The sequence below is a fragment of the Macaca nemestrina genome, chromosome 2 (genome assembly GCF_043159975.1).
Source record: "Macaca nemestrina isolate mMacNem1 chromosome 2, mMacNem.hap1, whole genome shotgun sequence".
NCBI lineage: Eukaryota > Metazoa > Chordata > Mammalia > Primates > Cercopithecidae > Macaca > Macaca nemestrina.
In genome coordinates, this window is record NC_092126.1 from 111102546 (window position 1) to 111130516 (window position 27971).

The window sequence follows — 27971 nt, forward strand, 5'->3', positions numbered from 1 at the left end:
TGCAGACAGTAACTACCAATTTAATAAAACAGACTATCATAAAGAAAAAAACACCTAAATGATCAGTACTAGATTAGGTAAAAGCATGAAAGGCATAAGTAAATAACCTAAAATTAAAACATCACTTAGGCTGGTCATGGTGGCTCACACCTGTAATCCCAGCACTTCGGGAGGCCGAGGCGGGGGGAATGCTTGAGCCCAGGAGTTCAAGACCAGCCTGGGAAACATAGTTAAGACCTTGTCTCTACAAAAACAAACAAACAAAAAGTTAGCTGGGTTTAGGGGTGTGCATCTGTCACCCGAATTACTCAGAATACTGAGCCGGGAGGATAGCTTATGCTCAGGAGGTCAAGGCCACAGTGTGCTATAATCGCGCCACCACACTTCAGCGTAGGTGACAGAATGAGATTCTGTCTCACGCCAAAATGAAAAAAATCCATGAATTAAATGTTAATTTTCTCTGTTGCCATCCTATTCCTTTCAACTGCATTTCCATTGAGAAGCTCCATGGCATCAAACTGAGAACCTTGAACACCTTATGAGTATGTAATAGCAGTTTGAAAAAAATCTAAAGGATATACACCTTTGAATGATACAATAAATCTGAAGTTAAATTTTTTTCTTTTTTTTTCTGAGACAGGGTCTCACTCTTGACACACAGGTTGGAGTGCAGTGGCATGATCTCAGCTCACTGCAACCTTCACCACCCGAGTTCAAGCGACTATGGATCACTGCAGCCTTAACTTCCTGGGCTCAATTGATCCCCCTCACCTCAGTCTCTCAAGTGGCTGGGACTTCAGTTGCGCACCACCAAGCCCAGCTAATTTTTGTATTTTTTGCAGAGACAGGGTCTTGCCATGTTGCCCAGGCTAGTCTCAGACTCCTGCACTCAAGCACTCCACCTACCCTGGCCTCCCAAAGTACTGGAATTACAGGCGTGAGCCACCATGCCCAACCCTAAATTTTTAAACAAATATCCTTTTAATTTTTTTTTTTTTTTTTTTTTTTTTTGAGATGGAGTCTCGCTCTGTCGCCCAGGCTGGAGTGCAGTGGTCGGATCTCAGCTCACTGCAAGCTCCGCCTCCCGGGTTCACGCCATTCTCCTGCCTCAGCCTCCGGAGTAGCTGGGACTACAGGCGCCCGCCACCTCGCCCGGCTAGTTTTTTGTATTTTTTAGTAGAGAGGGGGTTTCACCGTGTTAGCCAGGATGGTCTTGATCTCCTGACCTCGTGATCCGCCCATCTCGGCCTCCCAAAGTGCTGGGATTACAGGCTTGAGCCACCGTGCCCGGCCCAAATATCCATTTTTATATAACCTCCTAAAAATAAATGAATAAACAAACTAAATCAGAACAGAAATGGGTATGAACTGGTCGGTTAAAGAATGTAATGTAGAAACTGGAATATTCCTAATGACAAAAAAGCCTTCAATTAAAATATATTAAGGGAAAGCAAATATGTAAGTGTATCTTCTGGAAGGGTTAAAATAAGAGAATATGGAAGAGTCATCAGCACCATAAGACTGGTGGAAAAAAAAAAAATTTGACGAGTCCAATTCCAAAACAAACAAGAACCAACTGCAAGTAAAAAGGTATGACAAAGACTCAACTGTAAAACATTTTTCTCTTCTCTTTTTTTTTTCTCTAATTTTTTTTATCATTTGAAGAGACGAGGGTCTTGCTACATTGCCCAGACTGGTCTCAAACTTCTGGGCTCAAACAATCCTCCCACCTCGGCCTCCGTAACTGCTGGGATTACAGGTGTGAGTCGCTGGGCCCAGCCATTTAACATTTTTGTTTCCTAATATTTTTCCTAAAAATTGGCAAGGCATGGTGGCTCATACCTGTAATCCCAGCACTTTGGGAGGCCAAGGCTGGTGGATCAACTGAGGTCAGAAGTTCAAGATCAGCCTGGCCAAGATAGTGAAACCCCATCTCTACTGAAAATACAAAAATTAGCCAGGTGTGGTGGCACGTGCCTGTAATCCCAGGTACTTGGGAAGCTGAGGCAGGAGAATCACTTGAACCCAGGAGGCAGAGACTGCATTCAGCCAAGATCGTTCCACTGCACTCCAGCCTGGGCAACAGAATGAGACCCCGTGTCAAGAAAAAAAAAAAAATTAATGTGAAAAACAGTAAGGTTTTCATAGTAAAGTCACAGCACTGAAATAGGTATGAAAGAACTGTACTCTGCATGTCAGTGGTTCAAAGAATATCCATCTCTAAGATGTTTCAACAAAGTAAAACAGGCCAGGCGCAGTGGCTCAGGCCTGTAATCCCAGCACTTTGGGAGGCCGAGGCGGGCGGATCACCTGAGATTAAGAGTTCAAGACCAGCCTGGCCAACATAGTGAAACCCCATTTCTACTAAAAATACAAAAATTAGGCAGGTGTGGTGGCGCGTGCCTGTAGTCCCAGTTACTTGGGAGGCTGAGGCAGGAGGATCGCTTGAACCCAGGAGGTGGAGGTTGCAGAGAGCCAAGATCACACCACTGCACTCCAGCCTGGGCAACAGAGTGAGAATCTGTCTCAAACAAACAAACAAACAAATAAATAAAGTCAAACAATACCCCCAGGAAAAGGAACCAGAAGTCTCTAAAGCTACCACAAATCCAATACTAACACCCCTTCTTCTCAGTGTCAAATTGTCTTCTAGTGACACCTACCGCACGAGTTGTGCCTTCCACAAGTTGTGCCTTACAAGGAATCACGGGTAAATATCTAAGCGACTGAACTTCTCAAAGGATTAAATGATATAAAATGTCAAATCATCCACCCTCAGAAAAGCGGATTGAACTATAACTGTTAAGATGTTTAAGGCCTGTACTTTACACTACCTACCATCTGTGGATTAACAGTTATTTAAGAATATTAAACAGGTCGGGCATGGTGGCTCATGCCTGTAATCCCAGCACTTTGAGAGGCCAAGGCATGTCACCTGACGTCAGGAGTTGGAGACCAGCCTAGCCAACATGGAGAAACCCTGTCTCTACTAAAAATGCAAAACTTAGCCAGATGTGGTGGCAAACGCCTATAATCCCAGCTACTTGGGAGGCTTGAGGCAGGAGAATCGCTTCAACCCAGGAAGCAGAGGTTGCAGTGAGCCGAGATTGTGCCACTGCACTCTAGCCTGGCCAACAGAGCAAGACTTTGTCTCAAAAAATATATACACATATTAAACAAAATGAGTTTTCCATAGGAAAACCAACAGCTACATTAAATTCTGCTGTGATGATATTACACTTCAGATCTAGTGGGCAAAATCAGCTATACCACTATCCTTCTGCATGGGCCACTTTAAATCTTAATAACCTTTTAAGATTTTCATACCCCTTTTTGGGAGGTTATTAGCTTCTGAGATGGCTGTTACAGCCACTTAGGAATTTTCACCTGATGGCACATCAGCCATCAGGTAGATGTGAAAGTTCCTAAGTGGTTTGTATATGACAATTTATTGATGAAGATTTAGTAACATTTAGGCCAAGAAGACAGACTTAACGGTGAGAAATCATGCCAAAGAAAATACCTCTTCATTCTTGGTTGAAATCCGCTGACGAAAACTCACAGGCTTCCTATTTTCATCCACCTCATAATCCTCCTCATTCATCCATTCATTGAAAATATCAGTGTCCAAAATCCATTTCACATGAACCTAAAACCGTATCAAATCATGAATATCTACATAAATAACAAAATCACTCAAGGTTTTAAAGTATTGAAAAGGAAACACGCTGATTTATTTTCAAAGCCTCAAATGCATAAAACACATTAATAACGTAATACTACTCATGATATATGAGGTATACTCTGGAGCCTAGTTTCCTTCCTAACAATGTGATACCATAGTAAGTAATCATTCCCAGTCTTAAACTTCTGACACTATAATCTACAGGGCAATAAATGTCTAAAAATCCTTCAGTAGTACTTCGCAACATTACATGGTTCATGAGTCATATGGCTTACTCCTTTACTATTAGATGATAGTATAATTTCAACATTTAATTTCCAAAAATAGTTAAAAATAGAAAAATCTGGAAGAAGAGTACAAAGTAGTGCTTTTGTTTTGGACTACTCTTGCAACCTGTACAATTAATTTTTTTGTTTTGAGACGGGGTCTTGTTACAAAGGCTGGAGTGAAGTGGTGCAATCATGGCTCACTGCAGCCTCAACCTCCTCAGCTCAAGCAATCCTCCTGCCTCAGCCTTCTAAGTATGTAGCTAGGACTATAGGGCACTTGACATTATGCTCAGATAATTTTTTTTTTGGTAGCTCAGGCTGGTCAAGCAATCCTCCTGCCTTAGCCTCCCAAAGTGCTGTTATTACAGGTATGAGTCACCATGCCCCACAAAGTTTAAATTACTTCTACTTCAAAAGCTGACTAACAAGTCAGTGTATGGACTCTTACTACATTATGGTAGAAATGATTAATAAAGTGAGTCTACATCATTCTAAAAGTCACACAGGCACTGCTTCCAAGCTTTCCAAATGACATCATCAGTGATGTTCAACTCTACTCCTCACACTCCTCTCTCACAAACCACAATCTGACCTGCCTTTGGATTCTCCTCAAACATCAAGCACTGCAGACATCTCATCTAAGACCTAGATAATAAAGTCTTCGTAGCCATGCATATCTTGTAAATGGATGACAGGAAAGGGAAACCAACATTCTGTATCTCCTTAGAGAGACTGCTTAGAAAACCGCTGAGAAGAGCTATTAGATTATTATAATAATTTTTTTTGGCCGGGCACGATAGCTTACACTTATAATCCCAGCACTTCAGGAGACCGAGGCAGGCGGATCACCTGAGGTCAGGAGTTTGAGGCCAGTCTGACCAACCTGGTAAAACTCCGTCTCTACTAAAAATACAAAAATTAACCAAACATAGTAGCGTGTGCCTGTAGTCCCAGCTACTTGGGAGGCTGACGCACGAGAATCACTCGAACCCGGGAGGCAGAGGTTGCAGTAAGCCAAGATCACACCACTTCACTCTAGCCTGGGCGACAGATGAGACGCCATCTCAAAAAAACAACAAAAAAAGAGATTATTATAAGATTTTTTTTTTTAAATCATTTACCTTCCATGGCTTTTCTTGAATTGGTGGATCTTCAATTTCAGCATCAACATCATTACTATGGACCCAAGTATCATAGCTATAAAGGAACAGAAAAGAGAAAAACAAATTAGAGTCAAAGGTAATTTACTAGAAAGACTTTTACAAATAATAAGAATATATTTTAGAAATACTACTAAAATCCCAGCCTGGTCAATATGGTGAAACTGCGTCTCTACCAAAAAATACAAAAATTAGCTGGGCATGGTAGGACGTGCCTGCAGTCCCCGCCACCCAGGAAGCTGAGGTGGAAGAATTGCTTGAACCCAGGAGGCAGAGGTTGCAGTGAGCCGAGATCATGCCACTGCACTTCAGTCTGGACAACAGAGTGAGACCCTATCTCGAAACAAAACAAAACAAAACAAAAAACTAAAAGAAATACTACTAAAATCTATTAATAGCAACTTATTAGACACTTTTCTCCTTACTATTCTGCCAAGAAAGCTCCTCTGTAGAGGTCACCAGTATATAACGTATATATTGCTAAACCTGAAGTTGAAGACTAAGACCAAAAAATTTTAAACAGCTGATTGCTCTTTCCTCAAAGCATTTCCCACACTTGGCCACCAAGAAAGTACTATATCACCTAATAGTCCTTATATTCACCAGCCTCTCTTCAAGTTTCCATGCCAGTTTCTGGTCTTAGTCCCAAACGTCTTCAACCTTCAAAAGTTCCGAGGTTCAGTTTTTGGAAAAATCCTTCTCCCCTGCTAATTTCATTCCTTCCTATAACTTTAAATACACACTGATGACTTCAAATTTTATGTCAGCACTCTCCCATGTATTCTGAACTCATAAATCCAACAGCCAGTTCCACATCTCCTTGTGTAGAACGTCTAACAAGCATTCCAAACCTAACATTCAAAGCTCAACTTGCAATGCTACCCTGGCCCCAGCGATGTACTCTAGCCAATCATTTCCACTTCAGTAATGGCAACTTTATCTTTCCTGCTGTTCAGGCCAAAATTATTGCAAACAGCCTTGATTCCATTCTCAAGCACATCCTGTAATCAAACCAACTGCAAATGTGACCAGCTCTAACTTCAAAAGTATGTCTAGAATCCATCTAATTCTTACCCCTCCACTCTGCTCACTGGTTTTCCGGCTTCTGCCATTGGTCTCTTGGTCTCTCAAGAGTTAATTTTTCACATAGCAACCATAGTGATCTTTTTGAAAACTAAGTCAGTCCACATCACTCCACTGATCCAACCCTTCCAACAGCTCTCACCCAATGAGAGTGAAAGAAAAAAACCTAATGATGGCTTGCCATGGCTTCAAGATCTGATTATCTGATGGAGACGCTGACCCCATCTCCTGCTCCTCTCTCCTTACTCATGTTATATTTGAGTCACACAGGCTTTGATAACATTATTCCAACATGCCCTACTAAGCCTGCATACACTCTACACAGACTGATCCCTCACTGCCGAGATATCCATATAGCTTAGTCTCTCATTTCTTCACATCTCTTTGCTCAAGGAGCCTCTTTATCAACAAGCTCTAAGTTAATGACATAAATCAGGCCACCTACTCCAACAAAATCATAAAATAAGCATAACATTTTTCACCAAAATAAAACACTGTGAATATCACTATACTGACCAGTAAACTATGAAACCAAATGACATCTAGTATGATGACAAATATCAGCTTCCTTTTAGTCACCATTCAGAAGTCAGTTCAAAAGCATATAGAACCTGGCCAGGTGCAGTGGCTCACGCCTGTAATGCCAGCACTTTGAGAGGCCGAGGGGGTGGATCACCTGAGGTCAGGAGTTCAAGATCAGCCTGGCCAACATGGTGAAATCTCGTTTCTATTAAAAAATACAAAAATTAGCAGGGCGTTGTGGTGGGCGCCTATAGTCTCCACTACATGGGAGGCTGATTCAGGAGAATAGCATGAACCTGGGAGGCGGAGGTTGCAGTGAGCTTAGATCACACACACGACTGCACTCCAGCCTGGGTGAGAGTGAGACTCTGCCTCAAAAAAAAAAAAAAAAAATTAATCTTATACTCTTCCAGTCTTGATTAGAAATCCAAATGTGGGCAGAAGTGAGGGCACAGGCCATAGTTAATTTTTAAAAGGTGAATTAACAAGACCCCTTGAGAAGACAAGACCTGAGACAGCTGCCACATCTTAATTTGATACATAAAAGGTGAGCAAACAGGCTACTGTCTTAAAATGTGTTACAAATGTGTTATTTTGGAATTTATACCAACTCTATACTTATGTAGCTTGTCATCATAAATTTAAGTTTCCACTGAAGTGTTTCAAAGGGCAAACTGCTTTCCTATCATAGTTGCTGAGATATTAAAAGGTGTTTTTGGATGCAAGGACTACCAACTTGAAGCCTTTAGACTAGAAGTGCTTTACAGAAAGCACTTATTCAAATGATGTTTTAAAAATAAGCTGGGCCTACTGACATATACTTGTAGTCCCAGCTAGTAAGGAGGCAGAAGAATCCCTTGAGCCCAGGAATTTGAGGCCAGTGTGGGCAACATATTTTTTAAAAGTAAAAACTAATCCTTAGGGGACGGGAAGTTATTCACTTAAATTTGTCAATTATGGTTCACACGAGACTGATTACAAAGGTGACTTGATTTAGTTGTAATTAACTCGAACTACATAAAAAGACGGCATATACTCTTAAAATGTTGAATGAATCTAAAGACAAACTTCCTTCTTTTAAAAATATAATTACAAGTAAAATAAACTTAAATAGACTAACAGAAACAATGCAAAACCTGACGTTTTGTTTCCTGATAAAGAACACATATATGCAACAGTCTTGTTCCTCCCCAATTAAAATGGAATCTGATTAACCTCTAGATCCGGCTACCAATTTAAGGGAAATACAGAGAACAGAGTAATCCATTCAAATAAACCACAGTGCTGCCACTGAAAAACTCCATACTGTGGTAAACAAAACATGACAAACCAACTGGTTTCTTAAAACCAGTAAGGTTTTAAGAAAGGGGAGGTCATGAAGACAGAAGAAAAACCTATACAACTATAAATTAGAAAAGTACTTAAATACACCAACTAATCCCAACAGGTAGATTTTATCTGAATTCTAATTCAAACAACTATCAATCAATCAAATGTGTCATTTAATTGACAACATTGACTGGATTTTTATTTTTATTTGAGACAGGGTCTCGCTCTGTTGCCCAGGCTAGAGTGCAGTGGCATGAATTCAGCTCACTGCAGCCTCAACCTCTGGGGCTCAAGTAATCCTCCCACCTCAGCCCCATCCCAAGTATCTGGGACTACAGGCACATATCACCACGACTGGCTAATTTTTGTATTTTTTGTAGAGACAAGGTTTCACCACGTTGTCCAAGTTGGTCTAGAACTCCTGGCCTCAAGTGATCCTCCCACCTCAGACTCCCAAAGTGCTGGGATTACAGGCATGAGCCATCGTGCCCAGTCATGATATTTTATATTAAGGAACTGTTTGGGGTTAAGATGACAATGGTATTATTACTTTGAACTGTTTGAGGCCAGGAGGTTGAGACCAGCCTAAACAACACACAGAGACCACCCCCCAACCAAAAATTAAAAAACAAGGCACCTATGGGTGGCATGTGCCTGTAGTGCCAGCCTCTAGGGAGGCTAAGGTGGGAGGATCACTTGAGTTGTCTTCATGCCACCGCACTGCAGCCTGGGTAACAGAGCATGACCTTGTCTCCAAAAAAAAAAAAAAGTCCAGGCATGGTGGCTCACACCTATAATCCCAGCACTTTGGGAGGCCAAGGTGGGTGGATCACCTGAGGTCAGGAGTTTTCAAGACCAGCCTAGCCAACGTGGCAAAACCTCATCTCTACTAAAAATACAAAAATTAGCCAGGTGTGGTGGCTTGCGTCTATAATCCCAGCTACGCAGGAGGCTGAGGCATGAGAATAGCTAGAACCAGGGAGGCGGAGCCAAGATTGTGCCACTGCACTCCAGCCTGGGAGACAGAGTAAGACTCCATCTCAAAAAAATTTTAAAAAAGAGAGAATGTATTTCTTTTTAAACACATAATAAAATACTTATGATTCAAATGGTGTTTGGGATTTGCTATAAATAACATGAGAAGACGAGAAGTAGATAGAAGTAGAGGTTAAAAAAAAGTGGGGGTGGTGGCGAGGGATAAAAGACTACAAATAAGGTGCAGTGTATACTGCTTGGGTGATGGGTGCACCAAATCACTATTAAAGAATTTACTCACGTAACCAGATATCACCTGTACCCCAATAACTTATGAGAAAATAAAATAAAAACATAAAAATTAAGCAGGTGAAAGAAGACTGACTAGACCTGTAGAAACCACAATGAAAATCTCCACTTTACTTGACAAGAATGAAATGAATACTAGGCCGGGCGCGGTGGCTCAAGCCTGTAATCCCAGCACTTTGGGAGGCCGAGACGGGCGGATCACGAGGTCAGGAGATCGAGACCATCCTGGTTAACACGGTGAAACCCCGTCTCTACTAAAAAAAAAATACAAAAAACTAGCCGGCCGAGGTGGCGGACGCCTGTAGTCCCAGCTACTCGGGAGGCGGAGGCAGGAGAATGGCGTGAACCCGGGAGGCGGAGCTTGCAGTGAGCTGAGATCCGGCCACTGCACTCCAGCCTGGGTGACAGCGCGAGACTCCGTCTCAAAAAAAAAAAAAAAAAAAGGAAATGAATACTAAAGCTGCTCTACTATAGGTTTAGAAAAATAAAGTATAAGGAATGTTATCCCTATTTCCATGTGCACTATGCAGGCATTAATATTAAATAATTTTTATTTAATAAATAAAAAAAAATTTTTTTTGAGACAAGAGTCTCGCTCTGTCTCCCAGGCTGGACTGCAGTGGCGTGATCTCGGCTCACGGCAAGCTCCGCTTCCCGGGTTCATGCCATTCTCGTGCCTAAGCCTCCAGAGTAGCTGGGACTACAGGCACCCGCCACCACGCCCGGCTAATTTTTTTGTATTTTTAGTAGAGACAGGGTTTCACCATGTTAGCCAGTATGGTCTCGATCTCCCGACCTCATGATCCGCCTGCCTCAGCCTCCCAAAGTGCTGGGATTACAGGCATGAGCCATCACGCCTGCCCCCACTATTTTCACTAATATCTAGCTCTTGTTTATAATACTCGTTATACACACTATAGATACTGAAACCAGTATGGGTTATAACATGTAAAGCCACAACAGTACTAGGCAAATACATTTCTGATGAGAAGAAAAACTCAATTTTCGACATAAATTAATTTCATCCTTAATGGTTTGGCATGAGTAGTTTTTGAAAAAAGCAAACTGATCAGACTGGACGTGGTGGCTCACACCTGTAATCCCAGCACTTTGGGAAGCCAACGCAGGTGGATCACCTGAGGTCAGGAGTTCAAGACTAGTCTGATCAGCATGGTGAAACCCGGTCTCTACTAAAAATACAAAAATTAGCCAGGCATGGTGAGGCACACCTGTAATCCCCGCTACTAGGAAGGATGGAGGCAGGAGAATCACTTGAACCTGGGAGGTGAAGGTTGCAGTGAGCCAAGACTGTGCCATTGCACTCCAGCCTGGGTAACAGAACAGGACTCTGTCTCAAAAAAATTTAATCAGTAATAAACACTAGAAAAAATTCTTTATTTGTTGAAGACAGAGTGAGACTCTGTCACCAAGGATGGAGTGCAGTGGCATGATCTCGGCTCAGTGCAACCTCCGTTTCCCAGGTTCAAGTGATTCTCATGCCTCAGACACCTGAGTAGTTGGGATTACAGGCGTGTGCTACCATGTCTGGTTAACTTTTTATAGTTTTAGTAGAGACGGAGGTTCACCATGTTGGCCAGGCTGGTCTTGAACTCCTGACCTCACATGATCCACCCACCATGGCCTCTCCAAGGGCTGCAATTACAGGCATGAGCCACCGTGCCCGGTAAAATTCATTTCTTAAAAGAAACAAATATAAATTAGCAACCTAATACCACACAGACTTTCTCGGCAAATACATAAAAGACACCAGGTTTTTTGGGTTTTTTTTTTTTTTTGAGACGGAGTCTTACTCCATCACCCAGGCTGGAGTGCAACGGCGCAATCTCAACTCACTGCAACATCTGCCTCCCGGGTTCAAGCAATTCTCCTGTCTCAGCCTCCCGAGTAGCTGGGATTACGCCTGACACCACGCCTGGCTAATTTTTTTATTTTTAGTAGAGATGGGGTTTCACTATGTTGGCCAGGCTGGTCTCGAGCTGCTGACCTCATGATCCACCTGCCTTAGCCTCCCCCAAAGCGCTGTGATTACAGACGTGAGTCATCACGCCCAGCGCTGATATCAATTTTTTTTCAAAGATAAATAAAGCCATTTATGGCTTATTCATTCATGATTTAATGGTGATCTCATTAAATTCTGTACCTTAAGAAAATAGTCAATGAAAGACTCTGGAAGAGTCTAAAAGACTACACACAAATCAACAAATTGTCACTATTCAGAAAATAAAACTATAAATAAATGTGCCTTCCTTTCACAGAAATCTTTATACCAGGTCTCACAGCAAATGAACATTACCTGTCTGGGTAAAAGCCCCAATGCACTAACACTTGCTTGTCTTTTCTCATCACCGGTCTCAACCATTCTTCTGAAAGAGAAAAAGAAAAAAATTTTACTCAAACTGACAAAATAATGAAGAAACTATTATTTTTAGCCTTAATTTTTACTAAGATGTTTTAGTTTGCTAATGAACAACATTTTTCCAACATGCCATTGCTGGTTTAGAAAGAAAAAGTTTTCAAATTGAGTACTATCTACCAGATTAAAGGGAAATTTCTCAGTCTTTCACACTTACCAAACTGTAGATCTACTATCCATCACTCTTGACAAAACCAACTATCCACTGTGGTAAAATACTCCCATCCCATTCTCCTGCCAGCCTCCCCTCTCTCTTCTACCCAAGTAATAATCATCATATTATTTAATGCTTCACTTCCCATGGTGAACCTCTCATCCCTCTTTCTGTGAGGCTTAGCAATTATTACACATCTTTCCAGATGTAAACTGTACTTCATCTCATTGATGAAAGTTTTACTAACTACTCTGCTTCCTCTAGATTCCCTTTTTCTGATGTTCTGTAAGTTATACAGTGCTACATCAAAGTTTTTATCAAAAATACTATTTTTACTATTCTTTAACTGCCTCATACCTATTAATTTAGCCCTCCCAACAAGAGTGTAAGCAATGTGATTACATATTGTAGACTTTTTTTTCAAGTTTCCTTTCCAAAGATAAGTGCAAATTACACAATAAAGTGATTTTCATTCTAATCATAGTTAAATTACCTCCACATTTCAACAATGGTTATCACGTGCTTCTTTGGTAGTCTGAATTTAGCTTAGAAAATGTACGCCCAATAGCAAGAGAGAAGTTCTGAAGCAAGCCCCCTTAAAGCCCAAGAAAGAGCAAAAAAAAACAAAAAAAAAACAAAAAAAACAAAAAAAACAACCACCAGACCTTAGTAAATTAGCCAAGTAAAAATTACTTTCCAGTGCTGGTTTTAACAAGATATAGCCTTGTTTTCACTGAATAAAGCCATGAAGCCCCTACACCTGTGCTGTTTTTAAAGTATACAATGACTCACCTAACCATCTCAAAAGAAAGTGAAAGGGGGCCAGGTGTGGTGGTTCAAGCCTGTAATCCCAGCACTTTTGGAGGCAGGGGCAGGAAGATCACTTGAGCCCAGGAGTTCAAGACCAGCCTGGGCAACAAAGTAAGATTCGGTCACTTAAAAAATTTAAAAATAAAAATAGCTAGGCATGGTGGTGTGCATCTATACTCCCAGCTACTCAGGAGGCTGAGGCAGGAAGATCACTTGAGCATTATAGTTTGAGGCTGCAGTGAGCTATTAATAAGTGCACTCTTGCTCTTCAGGCTGGGCAAGAGTGAATCCCCACCTCAAAACAAAAGGTGAAAATGACAGAATCAGGTCCTGTTCCCTAACCTGGTAACTCAACATGGCAGAGGAAAAAAGAAAAGAAGAGGCCAGAGGATCTTTCTAAATCCCCACTACCTAAACTACCTGTCCTGTCCTGTTAAGAGTGTCTTGGTGGTATTCTGACTAGTAAAAGCTGACTTTCAGAATACTGATTATCTTGTCAAAGACTATGTACTTTAATGAGAAAAACAAGAAAACATATCTTTCCTAACCACAGCTGACTTTGATACAAATTTTGACTTTTTTTTCTTTTTTGAGATGGAGTTTCACTCTTGTTGCCCAGGCTGGAGTGCAATGGTGTGATCTCGGCTCACCGCAAACTCTGCCTCCGAGGTTCAAGCGATTCTCCCGCCTCAGCCTCCCAAGTAGCTGGGATTACAGGCACGCGCCACCACGCCTGACTAATTTTTTTTTATTTTTAGTAGAGACAGGGTTTCTCCATGTTGGTCAGGCTGGTCTCAAACTCCTGACCTCAGGTGAACTATCACCTTGGCCTCCCAAAGTGCTGGGATTACAGGCGTGAGCCACTGTGCCCGGCCAAAAAAATTTTTGATTTTTATCAAGACAATTTTTTTTGGTTTTTTTTGTTTTGTTTTGAGACAGAGTCTCGCTCTGTAGCCCAGGCTGGAATGCAGTGGCGCGATCTCGACCTCGGCTCACTGCAAGCTCCGCCTCCCGGGTTCACACCATTCTCCTGCCTCAGCCTCCTGAGTAGCTGGGACTACAGGCGCCCACCACCGTGCCCAGCTAATTTTTTTTATTTTTAGTAGAGACAGGGTTTCACTGTGGTCTCGATCTCCTGACCTCGTGATCTGCCCGCCTCGGCCTCCCAAAGTGCTGGGATTACAAGCGTGAGCCACCGTGCCCGGCCAAGACAATTTTTTTAATTGTCTTTGAAAATTTTCCTAATAGCAGAAACAACAAGAGGTGTGAGATGTAAACTCACTCTCTTCCCAGGTATTATAAATTTATACCCAAGAATTAACTTATAGAAGTATGGCTGAATGACAAGAGTAAGGCCAATGCCACTGAAAGATGAATTACTTACATATCCCAAAAGAAGGGAAAGAACATACCATGCAGAGCCACTGCAGAGGCATCACAATAGTCAAGAGGTAGAAGACAGGAACAAGGGGAAGCCTAAGCCAAAGCCTGTATTGGGGTTTCCATAGAAAAGGTAACACGGGGCAGAGTAAACAGTTTAGGGTAGGGATGGCTGAATAATTCCAAGAAACATTGGGGCATAGAGGTTGTCTCTAATTGCCTAGTACCTCACCCTGGAATGATTTAGAAAAGGGGAAATATTGGTTTGGTGTGTGAGTTAGATAAGAAGATGGTTACAGCTACATACTCAGATTGGTTGGTTTACATATGAAAGATGTGCTCCTAGAGAAGTTATTATCTTTAGAAATTAGCTAGCCCTCAAAAGGGCAATCTCTCCCCAGGGCATCAAATGCCAGAGCAACACAAATACAGAAAATAAAAATATACAGTTAATATAAATTAGTATAATATAAAATACAGTTAATAATTAGCATATCATACAGTTAATATAATAATTAACTGAAATTAGCTTAGCTAGAAGAACAGAATTGGGTTTTTTTGTTGGGTTTTTTTTTTTTTTGTTTTGTTTTTTTTTGAGACGGAGTCTCACTCAGGAGGCTGAGGCAGGAGAATCACTTGAACCCGGGAGGCGGAGGTTGCAGTGAGCTGAGATCACACCACTGCACTCTAGCCTGGGTGACAGAGCAAAGACTCCGTCTCAAAAAAAATTTTTTTTTTAAATTCCACTGTATGTATATGCCACATTTTGTTTATCCATTCATCTAATTATTTTAACTTAGGTTTTAGATATTTTCCTCTTTTACCAATAGGAATCTTCTTTTTTTTTTTTTTTGTAAGAGAGAGTTTCGCTCTTATTACCCAGGCTGGCGTGCAATGGCGCAATCTCAACTCACTGCAACCTCCGCCTCCCAGGTTCAAGCGATTCTCCTGCCTCAGCCTCCCGAGTAGCCAGGATTACAGATACCTGCCACCATTCCCGGTTAAATTTTTGTCGTTTTAGTAGAGACCAGGTTTCACCATGTTGGTCAGGCTGGTCTTGCACTCCTGACCTCAGGTGATCCACCTGCCTCAGCCTCCCAGAAAGCTGGGATTACAGGCCTGAGCCACAGCGCCAGGCCTTGTTTTTTAAGACATAAGATTTCACTATGTTGCCCAGGTTGGAGTGCAATGGCTATACACAGGCACAATTATCACACACCACAGCCTCAAACTCCTGACCTCAAGTGATCCTCCCACCTCAGCCTCCAGAGGAGCTGAATACAGGCACATACAACCACACCTGGATTTAACCACCTTATTAGTCCGTTTTTTTTTTTTTTGAGATGGAGTCTCCTTCTGTCGCCCAGGCTGGAGTGCAGTGGCGAGATCTTGGTTCACTGCAACCTCTGCATCCCAGGTTCAAGTGATTCTCCTGCCTCAGCCTCCCAAGTAGCTGGGGTTACAGACAGGTGCGAGCACACCCGGCTAATTTTTGGTATTTTTAGTAGAGATGGGGTTTCACCATTTTGGTCAGGCCGATCTCAAACTCCTGACCTCAAGTGATCCACCTGCCTTGGCCTCCAGAAGTGCTAGAATTACAGGCATGAGACACCACATCCGGGCCTTATTAGTCTTTCATAAGAACCACTTGACATTGCTGAATATCTCACTAATGTGTATTTTCTACATCATTGATTTTTGCTCTTTTATTATTTCCTTTTTTCATTAGGTTTAATTTGGTGGTGTTTTTCTAATTTCTTGAGAAAGATGTTTGGACCACTGATTTCTAACCTTTCTCTTTTCCTAATATAAAGAAATAAATGTTCCTCTAGGCACAGCTTCTACTACATCTTGTAAAAGTTAATGTTGGCCGGGTGCAGTAGCTCACACCTGTAAACCCAGCATTTTGGGAGGCCAAGGTGGGCGGATCACAAGGTCAAGAGATCAAAACCATCCTGGCCAACACGGTGAAACCCCATCTCTAATAAAAATACAAATATTAGTTGGGCATGGTGGCGGCCGCCTGTATTCCCAGCTACTCAGGAGGCTGAAGCAGGAGGATCTCTTGAACCCGGGAGGTGGAAGTGGCAGTGAGCTGAGATCACGCCACTACACTCCAGCCTGGGCAACAGAGACTCCATCTTAAAAACAAAACAAAACAAAACAAAAACAAATAAAAAGCTGGTTATTCTGTTTAAGACTTTGAGGATATGACATAAAATCCATATGGTATGATGTATGAGCTTATCCATTCACAACGCAAAACCAACTTACCATCATCTTGTGAGGAAGAATATGGGTAAATGTGGTGGGAAGCTTTTGACTTCTCATCCGTAAATGTTCCCTGGAAAGCAAATGAACAAAAACCACAAAAATAAAGCACATGGCAAATGAACTATGGGATCCCAGATACAAATTCCATACAAATTCTAAAAGCATGGTTTTACTTATAGACTTTATTTAAAAAGTATTGCTTATTTTTAGTCAAATAAAAAAAATAGTGATTAACAACAATAAACCAAGAAATTGTCTACACAGTTTAGACTGCTGTATAGAAAAAGTAATTCGAGCATTTATTAGCTAGTTCTCTACAGATCTCTCTCTCTCTGGGTACCCATATCAGTAATATGGGTACTACTAATTCTTTTTTTTTTTTTTTTTCCTGAAATGAAGTCTTGCTCTGTCACCCAGGCTGGAGTGTGTGGCAGCACGATCTTGGCTCACTGCAACCTTCTCCATCTCCTGGGTTCAAACAATTCTCCTGCCTCAGCCTCCTGAGTAGCTGGAATTACAGGCACCTGCCACCACACCTGGCTACTTTTTCTACTTTTAGTAGAGAGGGGGTTTCACCATGTTGGTCAGGCTGGTCTTGAACTCCTGACCTTAGGTGAGCCGCCTGCCTTGGCCTTCCAAAGTTCTGGGATTACAGGTGTAAGCCACTGTGTCTAGCCAGGTACTACTACTTCTTAAAATTACTTCCAAGGTCATCACAAATTATCATTATTTAAAGTGAATCAATGCAGTTTCTGGCCTTGAGCCATAAGCTAGGACTCTGTGCAAGCATAACACAGAAATATTGTCAAGTTCAGTTTCAGACCACTGTGATAAAGCATTACAAAATTAGTTGCACAAATTTAGTTTCCTGACGTATATAAAAGTTACATTTATGGCCAGGTGTGCTGGCTCATGTCTGTAATCCTGGCACTGTGGGAGACTGAGACAGGTAGATCACTTGAGGTCAGGAGTTCAAGACCAGAGTGGCCAACACGGTGAAACCACGTCTCTACTAAAAATACAAAAATTAGCTGGTGTGGTGGCACATGCCTGTAATCCCAGCTATTCCGGAGGCTGAGGCAGAAGAATCACTTGAGCCCCGGAGGCAGAGCTTGCAGTGAGCCAAGATGGCACCACTAGCTTGGGGGACAAAGTGAGACTCCGTCTCAAAAAAATAAAAAATAAGTTACATTTAGGCCAGGCGCAGCTGCTCACACCTGTAATCCCAGCACTTTGGAAGGCTGAGGTGAAAGGATCACTTGAGCCTAGGAGTTGAAGACTAGTCTGGGCAACACGGTGAGACCTTGTCTCAAATTTAAAAATTAGCCAGGCAGGCTGGGCGCGGTGGCTCAAGCCTGTAATCCCAGCACTTTGGGAGGCCGAGACGGGCGGATCACGAGGTCAGGAGATTGAGACCATCCTGGCTAACACGGTGAAATCCCATCTCTACTAAAAAATACAAAAAAAAAAAAAAAAAAACTAGCTGGGCGAGGTGGCAGGCGCCTGTAGTCCCAGCTACTTGGGAGGCTGAGGCAGGAGAATGGCGTAAACCCGGGAGGCGAAGCTTGCAGTGAGCTGAGATCCAGCCACTGCACCCCAGCCTGGGTGACAGAGCGAGACTCTGTCTCAAAAAAAAAAAAAAAAAAAAGCCAGGCAATAATGCCTGTAGTCCCAGCTACTCAGGAGGTGAAGTGGGAGGATCACTTGAGCCCAGGAGTTCAAGGTTGCAGTGAACTATGATTATGCCACTGTACGTTAGCTTGGGCAAGAGAGTGAGAGAGACCCTGTCTCTCAAAACAAAAATAAAAAGTTATGTTTACACGGTTTTAGAAAACAACGTATATACCTTAATTTAAAAATATTTTATTGCTCAAAAATGCTAACAATCACAGCCGGACCCAGTGGCTCACGCCTGTAATCCCAGCACTTTGGGAGGTCGAGGTGGGTGGATCGCCTGAGGTCAGAAGTTCAAGACCAGCCTGGCCAACATGGTGAAAACTGTGTCTACTAAAAATACAAAAAAATGAGCTGGGTGTGGTGGCAGGTGCCTATAATCCCAGCTACTCAGGAGACTGAGGCAGGAGAATCCCTTGAACCCCGGAGGCAGAGGTTGCAGCGAGCCGAGATCACGCCATTGCACTCCAGCCTGGACAACAAGAGCAAAATGCCACCTCAAAGAAAAAAAAAAAAATGCTAACAATCATCTGAGACTTAAGCAAATCAGTCTTTTTGCTGATAGAGGATACTGCCTCAATGATGCTGGCAGCTGACTGATCAGGGTGGTGGTTGCTGAGGGTTAAGGTGGCTGTGGCAATTTCTCAAGATAAGTCAACAGTAAAGTTTGTCACATTAATTGACTACTTTCACAAACGATTTCTCTGTAGCATGCGATGCTGACAGCATTTTACACACAGTAGAATTTCTTTCAAAACCCTGCTGTTTGCTTTATCAAGTAAATTTATGTAATATTTAAAATCCTTTGTTCTCATTTCAACAATGTTAACAGCAATTATGCCAGGAGTAGATTCCATGTCAAGAAAGCACTTTGTTCATCCATAAGGAACAACTCTTCCATATGTTCAAGTTTGGTCATAAGATCGCGGCGATTCAGTCACATGTTCCAGTTTCAATTCAAATTCTAGTTCTCTTATTTGAACCACGTCTGTAGCTAAAGTCTTTAACCCCTCAAAGTCAACCATGAGGGTCAGAATCCACGTCTTCACAACTTCTGTTACTGTTGATATTGTGACCTCTGATGAACCACATGTGTTCTTAGTGGCATCTAGAATGATGAATCTGTTCCAGAAGATTTTCAATTTACTTTGCCCAGATCCATCATACGAACCATTAACTATAGCAGCTATATCTTTACAAAATGTATGCCTTAAATAACAAGACTTGAAAGTCGAATTTCTCCTTAAAACATGGCTGCAGAATGGAAGTTGTGTTACTATGCATGGAAGTAACATTAATTTCCTTGTACATCTCCAATAGAGACTTTGGTGACTAGGTGACTGTCAATGAGCAGTGGTATTTCAAAAGAAATTATTTTTCCTGAGCAGCAGGTCTCTACAGTGGGCTTAAAGTATTCAGTAAACCATACTGTAAATAGATGTGCTGTCATCTAGGCTTTGCAGTTTTGTTATGGAGCACAGGCAAAGAAGATGTAGCATTATCTATACGGCCTTTGGATTGTAAGAACTGCAAAAGACCATTGGCTTTAACTTACAGTCACCAACTGCATTAAGCCCCAAAACAGCCTGGCTGAAGCTTTAAAGCCAGGCATTGACTTCTCTAACTATGACATCTTATAAATATGATGCATAGCATCTTATAAATAAGACGCTAAATAGCATCTTATTTTAATAGAAGACTATCATTTACATTGAATATATGTTGTTTGGTGTAGCCAGCTTCACCAATTATCTTTGCTCAATCTTCTGGATAACTTGCTGCAGATTCTACATTAGCACTTGTTGCTTCACCTTGTATTTTTATGTTCTGAAAACGGCTTCTTTCCTTAAACCTCATTAAGCAACCTCTGCTACCTTCAAACGTTCCTTCTGCAGCTTCCTCACCTCTCTCAGCCTTCACAGAATTGAAGAGAGTTAGGCCTTTGTTCTGGATTAGAATTTACCTTAAGGAAATGTTGGGCTGCTTTGATCTCCTATTCAGACCACTGAAGCTTTCTCAGTATCAGCAATAAGCATGTTTTGCACCGTATCATCTGCATGTTCACTAGAGTTCCACTTTTAATTTCCTTCAAAAACTTTTCCTTTGCATTAAAAACTTGGTTGTTTGGCTTAAGAAGCCAAGTTCTCACCTTATCTTGGCTTTTGTCATGCCTTCCTCACTAAACTAAATCACGACTAGCTTTTGATTTAAAGTGACAGATAAGCAATTCTTCCTTTGACTTGACCAGCTAGAAGTCATTGTAGGGTTATTAATTGGCCTAATTTTAATACTTGTGGGTCTCAGGGACGAGGTAGAGAGAGGAATAGCCAGTCAGTGGAGAAGTCAGAACACATATATTTATCAATTAACTTCACCATCTTCTATGGGTGTTGTGCTAAACCAAAGCAATTAAAATAATATCAAATAGCATCTATCACAGATCACCATAACATATACAATAATACTAAAAAAGTAAGCCAGGAGTGGTGGCTCACACCTGTAATCCCAGGACTTTGGGACGCCAAGCCGGGGAGGATCACAAGGTCAGGAGTTCAAGACCAGCCTGGCCAACATGGTGAAACTCCGTATCTACTAAAAATACAAAAATTAGCTGGACGTGGTGGCGGGTGCCTGTAATACCAGCTACTCGGGACGCTGAGGCAGAGAACTGCTTGAACCCAGGAGGTGGAGGATGCAGTGAGCTGAGATCGCACCACTGCACTCCAGCCTGGGTGACAAAACAAACAAACAAACAACTAAAAAAGTTTGAAATATTGTGAGAATTACCAAAATGTGATACACAGACACAATGTGAGCACATGCTATTGGGAAAATGGCACCAACAGACTCGCTTGACACAGTTTCCACAAACCTTCCATTTAAAAAAAGGAGTGGGGGGGGAGTGTGTGCTGCAGGGTGGGTTCCGTGGCTCATGCCTGTAATCCCAGCATTTTGGGAGACCGAGGCGGCAGGGAGAATCTCTTGAGGCCAGGAGCTTGAGATCAGCCTAGGCAAGACCATGTCTCTTCAAAAATAAAACTACTAGCCAGGTGCAGTGGAGCACACCTGTTGTTAAAAAAAGAAAGACAACAAGGCCGGGCAAGGTGGCTCATGACTGTAATCTCAGCACTTTGGGCAGATCACAAAGTCAGGAGTTCGAGACCAGCCTCTCCCATATGGTGAAACCCTGTCTCTACTAAAAAATACAAAAATTAGCAGGGCATAGTGGCACATGCCTGTAGTCCCAGCTACCTGGGAGGCTAAGGTAGGAGAATCGCTTGAACCCGGGGATTGGAGTTTGCAGTGAGCTGAGATCACGCCACTGCACTCCAGCCTGGGAGACAGAGTGAGACTCTGTCTCAAACAAAGAAACAAAAAAGAACAACAACAAAAAAGAAACAAAGTAATAACAATAACACCTATATCATTAGAATTCTTTACAACTGAATTAACAAATACAATGAATTAAGGCATTAGGAACACTGAAGGTACTCAATCAATGTGAGCTGTTGGTTCATTTACTTATCATCTTGTAGAGGTTTTGCCTTGTTACCCAGGCTGGTTTTGAACTCCTGGGCTTAAGCAATCTGGCTGCCTTGGCCTCTGAAAGTGCTGGGACTACAGGCGTGAGCCACGGTGCCCAGCCTGTTAATTCATTTAAAATGCTTACACATAAAGGCCTGATCATCAAATCAATGAAGGTACTATTATTATGACCTATTAAGGTCTCTTTCCTAAGATTCTAAGAAGCCAGTTAGACCTCAGCATCCCTCTGGAGGGTATCCCTAGAAAACAATCACTAAGGCAGGTTTCATCAAAAATATAACAGCTAAGGCCGGGCGCAAGTGGCTCATGCCTGTAATCCCAGCTCTTTGGGAGGCCGAGGCAGGCGGATCACAAGGTCAGGAGACCGAGACTAATACGGTGAAACCCCGTCTCTACTAAAAATACAAAAAAAAAAAAATTAGCCAGGCAAGGTGGCATGCATCTGTAGTCCCAGTTACTCGGGAGGCTGAGGCAGGAGAATGGCTTGAACCCAGGAGGCAGAGCTTGCAGTGAGCCGAGATCGCACCACTGCACTCCAGCGTGGGTGACAGAGCGAGACTCCACCTCAAAAAAAAAAAAAAAAATATATATATATATATATATATCTCTATATATATATATAAAACAGCTAAATATTCAGCATAAATTGTAGGACAATACATAAAATGTTTCCAGTACAACCTGGTAGCAAAAAGAGTAGGTAATTTCAGGTTCAAGGCAAGAAACAGCAATCAATTTGTTCCACTCCTATCCTGGTAACATTCCACATATAAACTGCATTTGACAGTCAATCTAATAAAAAGATATTCCAAAAGAAAGAGGTTTAAGGGATCTGTTCAAAGCCATAATACTAGTAAAAAAAGGAACTGGACTTCAGATTGCTCAATGTGATAAAATAATTATATTACCTTACACTTTGAGATAACATATATAAAAGAAAGAATGTACTCAATCTTTAATTGTATGCAGTACTAGAAACATTAACTTTCAGAACATGCAAGATATTTTACTAAATGCTAAAACATAATTCAATTGGTAATCTCTTTTGCAGCAGGAAAAAAAGACATTTCATGAGGCTTCTCAACCAATTCTAAGGATACATAAAACTCTGTCACACAAGGAATGTTTCAGAAAATTATCTTCTACATAAGTCTCCTCAGCTAGATTACTATGTGATGGGCTTAATTACAGTTTAGTCACGTGTAATCGTAAACTTACATGTAGTAAATACCCAAAGTCTCAGCCTAAAAGGAAGTCAGAAGAAGAAGGCTAAGATGTCAGAAGACAGTACTAGTACATGTGTATCAAGACAAAGTAAGCTTGAGGGGGCAGAATTTTTCTGAGACACAGTCTCGCTCTGTCACCAGGCTGGAGTACAGTGGCGCCATCTCAGCTCACTGCAACCTACACTTCCTGGGTTCAAGCAATTCTCCTGACTCAGCCTCCCCAGTAGCTGGGACTACAGAGGCGCGTCACCATGCCCAGCTAATTTTTAGTAGAGACGAGTTTCACCATGTTGACCAGGATGGTCTCGATCTCTTGACCTTGTGATCCACCCGCCTTGGCCTCTCAAAGTACTGGGATTACAGGCATGAGCCACCACGCCTGGCCATCAATTGCTTTTTTTTAAATAATGTATGTAACAGAATACATAAAATGCGGGGTTAAGGGAGACATGATTACTTGAAAGTAATATGTCATTTCTTCCTACCAATTATGTTACCAACTCTATTTGACTTTATAATCTCTGTGATGTAGATAGAGCTCTGTGATATAGAATACATTGGTCTCCTTAGGTCTATGAAAGCACACTTCACAATAAGACTAAAGACTCCGGCCGGGCGCGGTGGCTCAAGCCTGTAATCCCAGCACTTTGGGAGGCCGAGACGGGCGGATCACGAGGTCAGGAGATCGAGACCATCCTGGCTAACACGGTGAAACCCCGTCTCTATTAAGAAATACAAAAAAAACTAGCCGGGCGAGGTGGCGGGCGCCTGTAGTCCCAGCTACTCGGGAGGCTGAGGCCGGAGAATGGCGTGAACCCGGGAGGCGGAGCTTGCAGTGAGCTGAGATCCGGCCACTGCACTCCAGCCTGGGTGACAGAGCGAGACTCCGTCTCAAAAAAAAAAAAAAAAAAAAAAAAAAAAAAGACTCCATACCAATGACTTTATTAAATGCTACTCTAGGCTAAAAGCTAAAGATGAGTGGAGAGAAAAAAAACACTGCTACTTTAAGAACTCAAAAAGAGGCCAAGTATGGTGGCTCACACCTATAATCAATCCTAATACTTTGGGAGGGCGAGGCTAGAGGATGACTTGAGGCCAGGAATTCAAGACCAGCCTGGGAACATAGTGAGAAACCATCGTGGCCGGGCACGGTGGCTCATGCCTGTAATCCCAGCTCTTTGGGAGGCTGAGGTGGGCAGATCACTTGAGGTAGGGAGTTCGAGACCAGGCTCACCAACATGGCAAAACCCCATCTCTACGAAAAATACAAAAATTAGCCAGGCATGGTGGCACACACCTGTAGTCCCAGCAATTCTGGAGACTGAGGCACAAGAATCACTTGAACCTCGGAGACAGAGGATGCAATGAACCGGGATCGCATCACTGTACTCCAGCCTGGGCGACAACACAAGACTCTCTCAACAACAACAAAAAAAAAACCACACACACACACACAAAAACTGGAAGATCTCTTGAGCCCGGGAGTCTAAAGCTACAGTGAGCAAAGATGCTAGGATAGCGCCACTGCACTCCAGCCTGGGCAACACAGTGACACCTCACCTCTAAAAAGAGAAATAAAAACTCAAGAAAAAAATTTATTTTGATGTAAATATATCAAGAAATCCAAAGCATTACTATGGTTGACATTTATTAGAGGCTTACAATTACAAAATGAAGTGATCGTGTCTATTATTATCTAAAGTGATTGTGTCTATTACCTGATGTCGTTTGATGATATCTTTCAATTTGTTAGCCAACTTCAGATCAATGTCTGGAATGAGGTAGATGTTGGGTCTGGTCAAACAATTGTTCTGAGGATGAAAAGAACAGACTTTCAAATTCTCTTGGTTTTGAAATAATATCACATTATTTATGTAATACACAAACCACCCCCAGATAACCTTTTCTGCCACAAAAAATATTGAGAAGCATGACCTAAAGAAATTCAGCAGCTTTTTCATTAAGATACCACACCAGATTGCCAGATTAATCCTCCTCCCCAATTTTACCCAAATTTACTTTAATGGTCTAATGTAGTGTTTTTAGCTATGGAAGGGGATTACAGTTAATCTTAAAAATAGCAATGACAAAACATGTATGTTGACTCCCCAAATCATGAAAAAAACTCTCACCCAACAAACAAAACATATCCAATTGTTTCCCTAGCTAAGAATCTGTGAGACAAACAACTTTCACATATTAAGTTAACAGTAATATCTAACTGAATTTTTGCCAGCTACCTCTCCCCAGGAAGGTTAATTTAGTGATCACCATAAATTATTAAACAATGAACATATTAGGAAACACAAATAAGGACATTAAGCATTCTTTTTTCCAGGTTATAATATAGTTAGAGAAATAATATGTGTATTTATGGTACAACCATGGAACAAACCCAAAGAAAATATTCAGTCAAGTGAACTGGATGGAAGAGTGCTTAAACCAAATAAAATGAAGGCAGGCCGGACTCGGTGGTTCATGCCTGTAATCCCAGAACTTTGGAAGGCCAAGCAGGCAAATCACTTGAATTCATGAATTCGAAACCAGCCTGGTCAACACAGCAAAACTCCACCTCTACAAAATATACAAAAAATTAGCCAGGTGTGATAGCGTGTGCTTGTAGTCCCAGCTACAGGGGAGGCTGAGGTGGGAGGATCACTTGAGCCCGAGAGTTCAAAGCTGCAGTGAGCCTAGCTATGACCGCACCACTGCACTCCAGCCTGGGTGACAGAGTGAGACCCTGTCTCAAAGAAAATAAAAATAAAATAAAGGCAAGTCAAACAATACATTAGGTAAAATTAATGAAGAAAATTATAAATTATTTCACCATAAATTTTAATAGTCTTAAAGACAAGATTAATCATAGCTCTAATCCCCAAACACCCATAAAAATAATAAAACAATACCTTTCAGAACATTTTCTTCCTTTGTTCTTTTGGCAATCCAATAAAGCCAATCTGTTTTTGTTTTGTTTTGTTTTTGAGACGTAGTCTCGCTCTGCTGCCTAGGCTGGAGTGCAGTGGCACAATCTTGGTTCACTGCAAGCTCCACCTCCTGGGTTCACGTCATTCTCCTGCCTCAACTTCCTAGGTAGCTGGGACTACAGGTACTCACCACCACACACAGCTAAATTTTTGTTTTTTTTTTTTTTTTTTTTTTTAGTAGAGACGAGGTTTCACCATGTTAGCCAGGATAGTCTCGATCTCCTGACCTCGTGATTTGGGAGGCCTGCCTCAGCCTCCCAAAGTGCTGGGATTACAGGCGTGAGCCACTGCGCCCGGCCCGCCAATCTTAAAACTGAAAATATATTAAAGGCAAACTTTTTAAATAACCTGTTTCCAAGTTACCTGCACCAATGTTTTTTCAATGTTCATAAACATTTCCACATTACGATCCATTCGGGATGGGTTCTGTAGGTCAAACCTCCGCCTAAAAAAAAGGAAAAACCCTAGTTAATTTGTCTCCCACCTTAAACACAAATGAAAACTTGGTTTTAGAATTCGATGCAAATGAGTTAGAAAGATTTGGAAATTAAAATAACACTCTACAAAACGTGTGAGATATTCTCTCAGTAATATAAGAATACACAGTATCAACACCCTTATAAAAGAGATATTAAGATCCACCTCAGTGAAAATGAAGTATCAATTCCATGACATATCTATCTAATTTTCCTTAAATCTAAGACATCTTACATCTTACAGAAAAGTAGTTCACAGATCCATGCTGGGTACAGTGTCTGACGCCTGCAATCCCAGCACTTTGGGAGGTGAGGCGGGCGGATCACAAGGTCAGGAGTTCAAGACCAGCCTGGTCAACATGGTGAAATCCCATCTCTACTAAAAATACAAAAATTAGCTGGGCATGGTGGAGCACGCCTGTAATCCCAGCTACTCTGGAGGCTGAGGCAGGAGAATCGCTTGAACCCGAGAGGCAGAGGTTGCAGTGAGCCAGGATCATGCCACTGAACTCTAGCCTGGTGACAGAGCAAGACTCCGTCTCAAAAAAAAAAAAAAATCATTTGTTCAAATTCAGCAGTATCTGTGTTCTCTTAGATAAAGGAAAGCATCTTGGGTATTTAATTCTGATACAGCTGTAAGACGTGATTTAAACAGACAAGGTTTCTCCAAATAAAATTTTTAACTGGCCACAGTAACAGTCAAGAGCAGAGACTATCCCTTAATCTGAAATCACTTGATTGCTGGGGGTATACCAAACCCGCAAATATGAATAACAAGCACTGTTTTCCTAAATGTGGTAAAACTGATGTATTTACCTTTACTTGAAACTCTTCTCCAATGTCTCTTTACATTAAGTTCCCAAGCATGTCACCTCCATGTGGTTAAATCTTTACAAAGTCTAACGCCTGTTTCTCCTTACTTTTTATTCAATACCTACTTTGTTTTTGCTCTGTTTTAGTTCTTTTAACACTAACATCCAGGAGAGGAGTAGAGCTTAGTGACTGAAAGTAAGGATTGTGGAAAACTACATTAGTCTTGAGCAATTTGTTAACCCAAGGATTGACTGCTTCATAAATGTAATAGCCTACTGTGGGTTTTTGTGAAGGTTAAATGAGGTATATACTACAACAGTGCTTAAATTTAATATAAAGTAACTGATCAATAAATGTTAGCTATAGTTATAATTTTTGTTTTTGGAGGCAAAGTCTCACTGTGTCATCTAGGCCGGAAAGGTCTGGTGCAGTAAGAGCTCCCTGTAACCTTGAACTCCTGGGCTCAGGGGACACTCCCACCTCAACCTCAGCCTTGAGTAGCTGGGTCCACAGGCACCAGCCATCATACCCAGGTAATTGTTTTTTATTTTTATTTTTGTAAAGCCAAAGGTCTCACTATGTTGGTCCAAACTGGTCTCAAATTCCTGAGCTCAAGCAATCCTCCTGCCTCAGTCTCCCAAAGTACTGACATTACAGAGGTGAACCAACACGCCTGGCCCAGTTATAATTTTCTTAATCATTACCAGATACTACCTAGCATTAGGCAGTCTGAGTCCAGAGCTCATACGCTTAACTCACATGTCATGCTATTTTATCCTGGAGATGTTCCCCACACTTCCAATCTTTCTTTTTAAACTCTATAGCCTTTCCAGGATGTTACTACCCACTCAATGGGCCTGACACTATC

General features: G+C 41.7%; 1 protein-coding gene across 2 annotated transcripts in view; it reads right to left on the bottom strand.

Annotated features, from left to right (window-relative positions):
- The window catches only part of LOC105480388 (SWI/SNF related BAF chromatin remodeling complex subunit C1), a 199557-nt gene that overhangs the window by 120839 nt on the left and 50747 nt on the right, over nt 1-27971 (bottom strand). For both annotated transcript variants that reach the window (XM_071091592.1, XM_071091593.1), the window contains exons 4-9: nt 26178-26259; nt 24549-24641; nt 16385-16454; nt 11647-11716; nt 5076-5151; nt 3524-3649 (exon numbers count right to left, since the gene is read on the bottom strand). In XM_071091592.1, coding sequence (XP_070947693.1) covers nt 3524-3649; nt 5076-5151; nt 11647-11716; nt 16385-16454; nt 24549-24641; nt 26178-26259 — 517 coding nt within the window. The remainder of the gene's footprint in view (nt 1-3523; nt 3650-5075; nt 5152-11646; nt 11717-16384; nt 16455-24548; nt 24642-26177; nt 26260-27971) is intronic.